Below are 11,313 nucleotides of genomic sequence, written 5' to 3' on the forward strand. Positions count from 1 at the left end.
AGTTATAAAATGACTGAAGAACAAACTAGATAAGAAGATGAGCACCTTTGCTCAGAGGAATGGCTTTGGTTTCTGAATTTCATTCATATTTGTTTTCAAATGAAAGTTTAGAATTACTTGAAAACACCAAAAATATGTGAGTCGAAAAACTTAAGGCTACACAAAGCAATTCATCTAATTGTTGAAAAAAGGAAAATTGCTCATGCATAACAAAAGGAAAATTAATGAATTGGAGCTCAGAAGGAAACAAGCCCAGCAGAGGAACTAAGGCCTGCTATCTAATCTTTTTTTCAGGACAGACTGATACTATTAGTGCTTTCAGAAAAGAAGGCAATGCCATTTAGCTTCCTGCAGTTTTCTGAGAGCTGGATGATGCTTAAAAGCTTGGCTGAGACCAAAGTATGGTATTTAAATATCACAGCATTCTGCAGCCCAGGTGCTGTCTTGCAACTTTGTTTCACTATTGGCATACAAAACATGGATAGGCCTATCTGAGATTTCACTGGTATTAGTCAAAGTGAAGGCCCAATTATCTGTTGGTCCATACTGGCTTTCACAACACTGTAAGAACATCTGCTTGCCCAATAGCAAGGTTCACATCATTGTGAACCAGAATTTATCTCAGGGTGTGCAGTTTTAGTGTGATGGGAGTTGAGGATAATTTTTGTCTCATCTGTTTCTTTCATCACTCTGTAAGCCTTAATCATAAAGCCCTCTCTGACTTCTCCTCTCCAAAGGGGAGAGTCCCAGCATTTGTACCCAATTGCCATAACAGAACTACTTTACCTCAGTTATTTCAGTTGCCTTTGTTGCACCTTTCCTAGCTCTGCCATCTCCATAAGATGTGGAGACTAGAAACACTCATGCATTTAAGACATGTGATGTAAATTTTAAATAGAATCACAATGATGTTCTACCCTCAGTGCCTTCTCTGATGATATCCAACATTTTGTTGCCTTTTTAGTTGTCATTACACAGTAAGCCAATGACTCAGAGAACTGGCCAGGATGACTCCAAGGTCTTCTTCTTGAGTTTGGTTTCCAGTTCTGAGTTCAGCATTGTCTAGGCAAGATTTAGATCATTTGTCCCTAGGTGTGTCATCCAGTTTTTTCTGTATTAAAGCTCATATGGCATCTTTTATCCCTAAAGTTATGTGAGGCCCTTCTGGAGTCCCTCACTGGGGACCTAAGTATCTAGAAGACCTATGTACCACCTGAAAACTTAGAGATTTCTCTGCGTCAGTTCACTGATGAATATGTTGAGCAAAATGCCATCCCCAATACCAGTCCTGAGGGCACCTAACGACTGACTCATCTCCAAAAGTGACCATTAAGCTTTTGCTTCCTGTTGTTTAAGCTGCTTTCAAACCATAAAAGCTTTTTTCCAATCCTGCAGCAACCTGTTTTCTTTAATAATTTTATTCGTGTGGAAACTTGTCATGGCCTTTTTGAAAATTTGAAAATTACGTCTGCTGCACTTCCCTAGAGTTCAGGAAAGTTAGTGATGCACAGTGTGAGCAGGGATCTCACCAGTTACTTCACTGCAGCAGAAACTGATCACCTCATGTAGGAAACAGTTATCTCATCTTTAGACCATGAGTTATGCTATTTAATAGATTGCTGATATTAAAAGTATATTGAAAAAGAACCTATGAAAGAAAAGAAATACAAAATGGGAGGTTGATTTTGTAGGTTCTTCCTTGAAGAGGGAAAAAACCTGAGTGCCTGCAAATTGTTCATGTTTGCCTTTTCTTTTTGTTAAACTGCAGATGGCGTTCATACTTTATTATATGGCGATCGTTGGCCATACTTTGTCTATAACATCCCTGTTGATTTCCTTGGCAATTTTCTTCTATTTCAAGTAAGTGCTTCTTACAGACACTCTCTCTTCTTTCTCTGAGGGCTTTCAAGTGGTAACAAAACAAAAGCTTGGAAGGAGACATGGCAGTGAGAAACAGCTCTTTTGAGTGCTTTTTTGTATAACCCTGGTAAAAAAGTCTTAGCACAGGGTCTTCTCACCAATGGGACATCTTCCAGTGGTATGTAGCCAAGATCCTGCTGTTAGATTTATCAAGATTGGTGTAAAAGTGCAGCCCATAGGGAAATGATGTAACTGGGGATGTTTGGCTTTTACCAGTTGCCAGTTGTTCCTTGAAAGGCATGTCCAGCCCCTGGCAGATGCAGTGACTGCACAAGGCAGTGGCTTGGAGCCAGGACATGGATACCTTCATCTCATGCTGAAGGACGGAGTTGTTTACTTGAGTGAGTGCTTACAGGACTCAGCACTAAGCGCAACTCTGACACTAGTGTGTATCCTGTCATCAGCATTAACAGGAAAAACAGTGATGTTCTGTATCAGAACTTTGAAGGAGACTAAATTGATATTCAGTGAAAGCATTGCAGCTACTGTATGACAACTTAACTAGAGCACTTAAATCTTGTCCTTTAGTGAACCCATTTGCACACTATTTATTATAATGTGTCTGCAGTGAAGGAGCAGAGAGAGCTCATATTTGCCATCAGACACGTAGTCACAGCTTCAGTTGCAATCGGTAGTGAAGGGCCGTCTGGGAACAGCCTTCGATTTTTGTCTGAGGGAAATGGTAAGCACTAGAAGACATCAAATGCACTGGGCATACTATTCAAAAATAAGCAATGGACAAGATCCTAAGTTTTTGTATATCCAGAGCTATGATGACTTGCGTAAGTTCTATTCATCTAGCTCTTAAGCAATCTTTTTAAGTTCTTTCACTTTCATACTGTAAACTGCAAACTTCCTGCACTGGTAGCACACTCAGAAGCCAAGGTTGCAATGTCTATTCACAGATACTTTGATGAAACAGAGTTATATATCCAGTATAATGACCCAAATGGGATGGTATCATACTGATTTCAGCAAAGATGCATCAGTTACTTATAACCAGATAGCCAGACTGTCAGTTCCTGACCAGAGATAGGAAGATACTCACCATCAGTAGAGTATACCTGGAGATAATGGCAAGGTAATCTAAAAGGCCAGGTAAAATTTTCAAACTTTACCTGGATAAAGGTTTCCAAGGACACAAAGGAGTATCTCCCACACTGGAAAACAAAGTAAAAGTAATAGGATCAATTACAAATGCTTCTGAATAAATAGCACATGCAGTTATAAACTGATGGACTTTTATTGCCAAAACCCTACTTCATTCAAGAATACAGAAAAACCCCAAACTCTTTGAAGAGTGCATATTCTTTGAGCAGTCAAGAATACAAGGAAAATGAAACGCAAAAAAATGTTTTTTTCTTTACAAGCTTCTTTACAGAGTTTAAGAAAGAGTAGTTGCACTGTAATGGCAACTTGTACTAACTAGAAATCCATCACTGTTGTCATTATAAGGATGTACTGCTTCAGGATTGTAATTTAGCCTGTACAAAACTATTTCAAGCTAAAATTATGCCAGAATACAAATAGACCTGTGTGAGAGTATTAGTAAGCCTCTTTCTACATGAATGTAAACAGATTTGAGCCCTTGATGAGCACCCAATTTATTTTTGTTTCTTCATAATCATCTTCATAGAAAGATACACTATATTCTTTTGTATATTCCTCAATCTATTTCAGGAGCTCAAAGACATATTTGCAATCCAGAAGTGTAGAATACTTCTAGGGATTAATTATCTTTCCAGCAGACAGATAAAGAGCATGAATGTTGTATACAAGTCAGAATTTATCATTTGTTCTTATTTGGTTGATGTTTCTAGAAAAATGAAAGGCAAACATAAGCCCTCAAATCTCCCTACTCAAATTTAACAAATGCATCAAATGCTTTTTTTTCAGATCTTACTGACTAAAACAGTAACTGTGAAATATGAGCAGGTTCTAAATTAATACCTTCCCAGTCATGCCAAATCATGAATTTACATATGCCTTTTTTTCAGAAAGACCAGGATTCATTCTTCGTAGAACCTTTCTTTTCCAAATCAGTTTTCACACTGAAATTTCCATGTCTGAAAAGGGAAAAAATTGGTAATTTTTTTTCTATTCCTTTATCTTGCATCCTTTACTTAAAACAAAGGGTATTTCTGTAAAGATTTATCTATTCCTTTTTGTCACCTGTAAGGTCAGCGAATCATAGTACAGTACACTTGCTGCATTTTCTATCATGAGCATTTAGTTTTAAATATTCACTATGACTCTGAGTACAGAGTTTTAATGTGTCTAAACTAACTGGCATTTGTTAAATGTCTTGGAATTGGTAGATGTAATGTTCTGCGATATAAGCGAGAAACTTCAATGCAGTGTGACAGACTTTACATGCTGTATTACCATCAACTTCATTATCTGAATTTCTGAGATGTGGGGGTTTGGCCACAGATACACATATGAAGATTTGTAGAATCCATCAGTACATAGCAAACACAAAATTCCATCTTACATATGCATAGTAACTGCATAAATTTGGGGATAAAATTAACTCCTTGCTGAACTTGCACCTCTAATGCACAAGGAATGGTTGCCTTGCTCTAAAAATCTGCAGTTAAAGGTGCTCTACAAGACCCCAGGTACCTTGTGCCAGTGCACAGATCAGTTGTAGCCTCAGAGTCACTGTACTATTGAATCTAAATCTTATATGAAACATCTTAGTTTATTTCTGGTCCCAGTTTTGGTCTATATGTACTACATATCTATGGATATGTTCAGGTTGTGTGCCTTCTAACAGTAATTTTCTTAGTAACACTATGTAAATCTTCATCCTGCTTACTTCATCTGCTGCTGGTGCCTGGAAAGGTACACCATGGATGAGGGTGTCCATATAGGTAAAGAGTATGCTTAGCAAACTGAGAGGAAGCTGGCATAAATCTTAGGGCTATACAGTTAGACATCTGTAAATCAGTCAGATAGGAAGGGTAGTAAAAGTACGTCTACCTCAACATCACCAACACCAAGAGTGTGTCTAGGAAATGCAGGAAAATGAAGTGGTCGGACTTCACATATACTACAAGTCTGTAAGATTATGAGCTCAAAATAGGTGGATCCAAAATATAGATTGAGAATTTTGCCGATTTCCAGAGAGGCAGTTTGATGAGTGACTGTGATGAAGTGAAGTAATTAGATATAGAGATAGCTAGAAACTGCCCAGTAAACTGGTGAATTCCCTTCCCATCTATGTAAAGATAAAGAGCACAAAAGCACAGACACAGTAATACTTTGAGAAAACTGGGAAGCACAATTTAATCAGATTGATCTGATTAATCTAATTGAATCCTATACCCAGGCTTCTGAGTTCTTTGGGACAGTAAAGACAGGACCTGGTTAAATTGGCTGCCCAAAATGAACCAAGAAGGTGATTCCTTGCAGCGAGTGAGGCAGGATCAGGCTGTCTGACTCAATCCTAGCTCTGAGTCACAGACAACACATCATCCTGACCGGTCCCAGGCCATGCTGAAAGACTCCTATTTGCAGCAGCCTTCCAGACAGTAACACACCTCCTCCTCTCTTTCCTCCTCCACTTCTCCTTCCCCTTCCATGACTAATACATGAACAAAAGGATGTAAAGAAAGGAATTAAAACAAGTCACTTCAAAATGGGAGTACAAAGAGGAAACCAAACCATGACCATAAGAAAGTGAGAATAAAGCTGTATGGGAGCAGGGTGCATGTAACCTTCAGTTGTTTTCTGTCATCTGGCTATGACAGCAATAGATTATTTGACCTTCAGTAGAAGATGAGCTATCAATCAGACAGTCAAATCAGATAGCAAGAGAATTTCAGGGATATGTAATAGCCTTTGACTGTAAAGGCAGCAGCAAACAGCTTGCAGAGGCTGCTGTTTCCCACATGTAAGTCTTTCCTGGCAGAGATTTATTTTCCTTTCAGTTTTGGGTATCAAGATTTATAATGATCTGGCATCACAGATGTTACAGTACTTTTGGAAGGGAATACTGAGTCAGTAGTGACAAGCATCACTAAGCAATACTAACTCATAACAGAAGACAGTATTCCTAAAGTAGTGTCTAACAGTTACATGCATCATCACATTATTGCAATACTTTTATAATTGCAAACTGAGACCTCATTATCTTATATGATAAAACACAAAAAAAAGAAAGAGAGGAAGGACAGGAATGGGAGTGGAGGCACATGTACGTGACAGAGATTATCACAAAAGACTGTACTGGTAGCCATGTAGAGAGGCAGCTGGAGAGACAAGGGTCTGCGTCTCTGTGGCCAGAAGCTGAAGAGACTGCTCTAATAGGGAAATTTTTATTACTTGGACTACAAGAAAAAAACAGAGGGAGATGGCACATGAAAAATGTGGATTTGTGCTGGAGTAAGCACAGGAGCACAGTGAAATAGCTCCAAAGAATTGTCTATTTTGCTCAATATCCTGTCCTACAGTGGATCAAACTGAAAGCACGCCTAGCCCCATATCTGGTGTTCAGTAGCTGCCAATAGCTGATGCTAAAGGAAGAATATAAAATCAGTGCAAGTGCGAAGAGATACTCCCATTCCTAGCCACCAGAACCTGCATCTCTTGGACATCCTGAACCAAGGAAGTTATCTTGGTAAATAAGGCGATCAACAAAAGTGGGAAGCATTGCAGGATGATGATGACCATAACCAGAAAGATGACCTCAAGCAAAAGGAAGACTCCCATCCAATCACTCAGAAAATAGATGGAAGGAGAACTAAGAATAGGTGGCAGGTGACCAAGGAGCTAAAAAAAAGGAAAATAAATAAACAAGCAAAATAAGTAGAAAATTGTTCAGCTGTTTAGATTAGCTCTGTTTCTAAAGAAAGTGCATTCCGCATTAGCCTCCACATGCAGAGCATCAGAAAGTCACAGCCTGTGCTCAGTTCCAGGCTGCATAAGACTCCCAGTGTCCAGGGCAGGCTTGTCTCAGTGAGATGCCAGTACTTGCTCTTCTTTGCTGTTTTTTTTACCTACCAGTTTTGCCTACTTGTTCTCAGTGATCATTGAACGTAGGCATCACAGCGTTATCTAACAACTCCATGATTGCCTTTTTGCAATCACCTCCTGCCAGTTCTGGTCTGTGCTGCGGGGCATGGAGTGCTGTGGTGCATGAGGGAGGAAGGCCTTGTTCAGTGCATCAGGGCTAGCTGAGGAGATGCCATGAGGATTTGGGCATGAATTAGAAAGGGGAGATGGTTCAGGTCAGAAACTGCAGTCATTATTTGGTTGTACAAGAATCCTGTGAACTTCTCTTGTGAAATTTTGCTACCCACAATAGCAGAAATCCTTCCCTTCCCAAAATCAGCCATTCAGAAAATATTGCTGCTCCTTCTGAGCAGGAAAACAACCTCTTCTGGTTTGAGATCTCAGCTGGAGTTAGAAACGTGCAGGATACCAACCCAAATTCCCCTGTAATTTAAGGGCATTCTTACCCAAAGTTTCCATCCTGTCTCACCACTAATTCCTGAAGTAAAAAATAATTTTCGTCTGAATATTTGAGAAACTGAGTCGCCAGGGACCAGTTACTTATAAAGCACTATTGCTGATGTTCGTTACTTGTATCATGCGCATCTGAATTCTCAAGGTTCTGCTTCACTGCTTAATATCTCAATTACCATGAAATGAAGAAAGGCATCAAGGGCTGAGAATGTAGCCGGATGGCTCTTTACAACATGGTCTAAAAAGCATGTGTTACTAAACAGGTGTAAAAACAAAACCAAAAATTTGTCAGAGGTTATGGCTGCAATGCAAGGCATGTATTTTCTGATTGCACCTTGCCAAAAGGCATTCTTGAGAGTCTGTTGCCAGAAAGAGCTTGTTAAAGTGACATCAGAGGAAAAATACTAATTTACAATGTGTGCTACGTATTTTTCAGGAGCCTCAGCTGTCAAAGGATAACACTGCATAAGAATTTGTTTCTTTCTTACGTGCTGAACTCCGTGTTTACAATTGCCCACCTCATTGCTGTTGTGCCTAACCCGGGCCTTGTAAAAAGGGATCCTGTAAGTACTGCATGACTTCTCTCCAATTACTACAGCTGTGCCGAAACCCGACATTCCCATTCACTGGTTAATGACAGCCGTCTGGTAAAACACACACGGAGGGTGCAGATTCTGAGAATTTCACTCGACCTTGCTCAGATCTTTTACCAAGCAATAAAAATCTTTGAATTTGATACAAGAGGGAAAAGCCTAAGACTTGCTCCAGCCAGCCCATCCATATAAATGTGTATCAGAACCCCACCGCTCTTAGCACTACCTACCCGACATTTACCAACAAAGCTCCCAATGGGACTGGTGCTCTTGGTGGCCACATGTCCTTTCTCACAGACACACACACTGGGGAGGGGCAGGGATGGAAAGGGTTATGGCTTTTTTCAAAATCCCCCCAAAAGATCTGTTTCCTGCCCTTTTTTTTTCTTGGGAGGTGGTAAATCAAAACAAGAGCTTCCTTCACTGCTCTTAGATGATGGTACAAATTGTGCCAGTCCCTCAGCTGATAAATACATGTGGCAGATCTCGGTCACCTGAGATTGATCTTGCTCTTGCACAATTGCATTGCACTTGCCTTTGCTACAGCACCCCCAGCTGATGTGAAATTAATACAAGCCTAGGAGTCTCTCAACTTGTGCCACAGCACTGATCAGCTTGTCTTCTAATAAAAGTGTTCAATTATGCTTCAACCATTTATTTGCTTCTAATTTTGTGAATGCAATTAAACGTTAGCACCTGATATGGTCACATGTGTGTCGCTCAAATGTGTGCTGGTTAAGTAAGCTAATTAAAGCAGGAAATATATAGACTAAAGAAAATATTAGCAGTTCCAGGGACCATCTGGAGATCAAAAAATAGAAGAGCAGAAGAATAATTAAAAAATCACACATTTTGTTTCTCCTTAGTGCAAAGCATCATACATACGTAGCCTGTGCAAGAGAGGCAATGAAAATACACTTGATATTTGAAGGTAAAAAGCTGGAACATGGTATTAGGCACCTAAATTGAAGCAAGATCATTACCTCAGGGTTAAGAGTGATACTTTCTGACAGCAGAAGTAAATTATGTGAAGTGCTTTAAACTAAAAGTTGAAGCTGCAGCAAGGACTCTTGTGCTCTAAGATTTCATTTAAAAGCTGTGTCTAGTGCCTTTGGGCTGGATCTTTATTGGGAGTGAAATCTTGACCCCAGTGAATTCAATGTCAAAGCTCTCAGAGGCTTCGGTAGAGCCATGTAGCCACAGGACAGGTACTGACACACTGAGCATCACCTGATGAAAACCCTGACCTCTATTGCTATGACAACAGACACTATAGAAACAACATAAGTGGTTCCCTTTGGAGGCAGTGGAGCCCCAGAGCAGTGCAGAGGCTCATGTATGCAGTCAGCTTTCAGGTCTCAGGCCAGACTATGAAGAGAACCCTTAGTGCTGAATATGGTCAGAGAAACTGCCCAAGCCGGTGTTCTTCCACTGATTTTACCAAATACAGCTGTGATAGCAAACCTGGCCACAGCTGGTTAACTAAGCACATGCTTGGATGAACAGAGCTGTTGTTTTGCACTTCTTCCAAAGCAAATTTGCATGTCTTTGACTGAGCAGTGAGCTGCTCTCTAGAGGTGAGGAATTAGGAAAAAAAGTGAGTAAGTAAGTAAGTAGTAAGTTCAATCTTCCAACATTACTAGAAAGTGTATTGTTATTTTAGTAACATAATAAACTCGTAAAAACATGACTGAAAAAGAAAATGAACTGCCAGGGCAACTGTTTAACACATGATGGAATTACATATAGTCTCCATGTGAGTATATGAAGACTTAAACGATTTATGTTAAAAATTCACTTATTCCACCAAGTACTTTCTTTAATGCCAATTAGCGGAGAAAATGAAGGCTTTATAGCTTGGTTTTTTTCTGTCCCTAGTGCACCCTCTGTTTTATTAAGTCCATTTTAAGATGACTACTTCTGACTTTTTGTAGTTTGCTGGATTTATCCACATTCCACTTGTGCAGCTTCTGAGCTTGACAGGCTCATGTGTGTGTGGCTCCTACCTCCAGTATACACAGAAATAAAAGGAATGTGTAAAAGGAATTTCAGTCACAGATACCCCGTATGTAATGGCCATATACAGAGGTGAAGTTGGTGGTATTTATTCTGCAAAATAATAAATGTGTTTCTGCCCCAATAACTCTTGCCTTTTTTTTTCTGCATAAACTTGCACAATGATTTTAATATGCAATGCCATGGGAAAATACAGTGAATACACATTTATGAGGATATCAACAAATCCATACAACTTTGAAAGAAGAAGGCTTTGTTAAATAACAAGGAAAACGAGCAAGAGAGGAAATTCATCCCTGACACCAAGACACCCACATTCTCCCTGTATCCAGACACAAAAGATGTGAGGCAATTCAAAGCATCATTTACATGATCGTACTGCATCCTTACTTGCATATAGTTTGCAGCACAGAGTTAAGCCCTGTGATGATAATCCTGCTCATGTAAAATGGTAAGTCAAGCCACTTTTTCAATAGATACTAATTTGCTTTCTGCCTCATTTTTTTCTGCTTTCTAGTTATATAATTTTCTCTTTCTCTGTCTTTGTCTCAGATTTATCTGGATCTGAAAAGATGGAAGAAAAAGATGTGCGCTCAGATGGCCATAAAAGAACCAAAGAAGCAATGAAAAAGGTTCAGGGACACTTGAACAAAAGAAAAATCAGGACATGTGTATGAACACTTACGTATATTGAAAAATGTTACGTGAGCTGGTCTTTTGCGTGTTGTCTCTAAAGTACCAACTGAATTCATTACACTGTTAAGTGGAACAGATTTTACAGGAATGGATATCTTCTATCACCTTCTTAAGTGAGACTGACCCACAGAAGAAGGGTGATTTGTGAACTGCACATCATGTTCTCCATTAAAAACCATGGAAATATAAATAAAACTCTTGTTGCCTAACTTTTTAATATAAACTTGTAGATCTGTATTTGTCATGTTTTTTATTTCACAAGACTGGTAATTTTAATACTCAAATACTTTACAACTCATGGCTGGATGAATAGCTCTGCTGATGAGAAACTGAATAATTGATCAGCTCCATGGGCACCAGTATAAACATGTTTGTAGATGGGACTAAGTTTGATCACAAATCAGTAATGGCTCAGTAATTGGAAAATCATTCAGGAAAGCTTTAAGAGATCTTACTGAATTTTTATCGCTTTCCTGTTCTAGCAGAGATAATATCTGTTTTCTTCTTTCTCCAGGCTTTTCTGTAGTCTCTTCACTTTTCTTGTACTGGTTTCTCCTTCACTTCTGACATTGTATGGTGTGAAAGTTTCAGTTTAAATTGCAGTTTTATAGAGCCC

At 39.3% G+C, this 11,313-nt stretch overlaps 1 protein-coding gene across 1 annotated transcript in view; it reads left to right on the forward strand.

The window, feature by feature from the left end:
* Window positions 1-10,628, forward strand: part of LOC104537157 (calcitonin receptor-like) — a 33,543-nt gene extending 22,915 nt beyond the window's left edge. The window contains exons 5-7 of the mRNA XM_010179961.1: window positions 1,769-1,860; window positions 7,829-7,955; window positions 10,554-10,628. Coding sequence (XP_010178263.1) covers window positions 1,769-1,860; window positions 7,829-7,955; window positions 10,554-10,628 — 294 coding nt within the window. The remainder of the gene's footprint in view (window positions 1-1,768; window positions 1,861-7,828; window positions 7,956-10,553) is intronic.
* The last annotated feature ends 685 nt before the right edge of the window (window positions 10,629-11,313 follow it).

This window comes from Mesitornis unicolor, unplaced genomic scaffold, assembly GCF_000695765.1.
Source record: "Mesitornis unicolor isolate BGI_N332 unplaced genomic scaffold, ASM69576v1 scaffold10572, whole genome shotgun sequence".
In the NCBI taxonomy this organism is placed as follows: Eukaryota; Metazoa; Chordata; class Aves; order Mesitornithiformes; family Mesitornithidae; genus Mesitornis; species Mesitornis unicolor.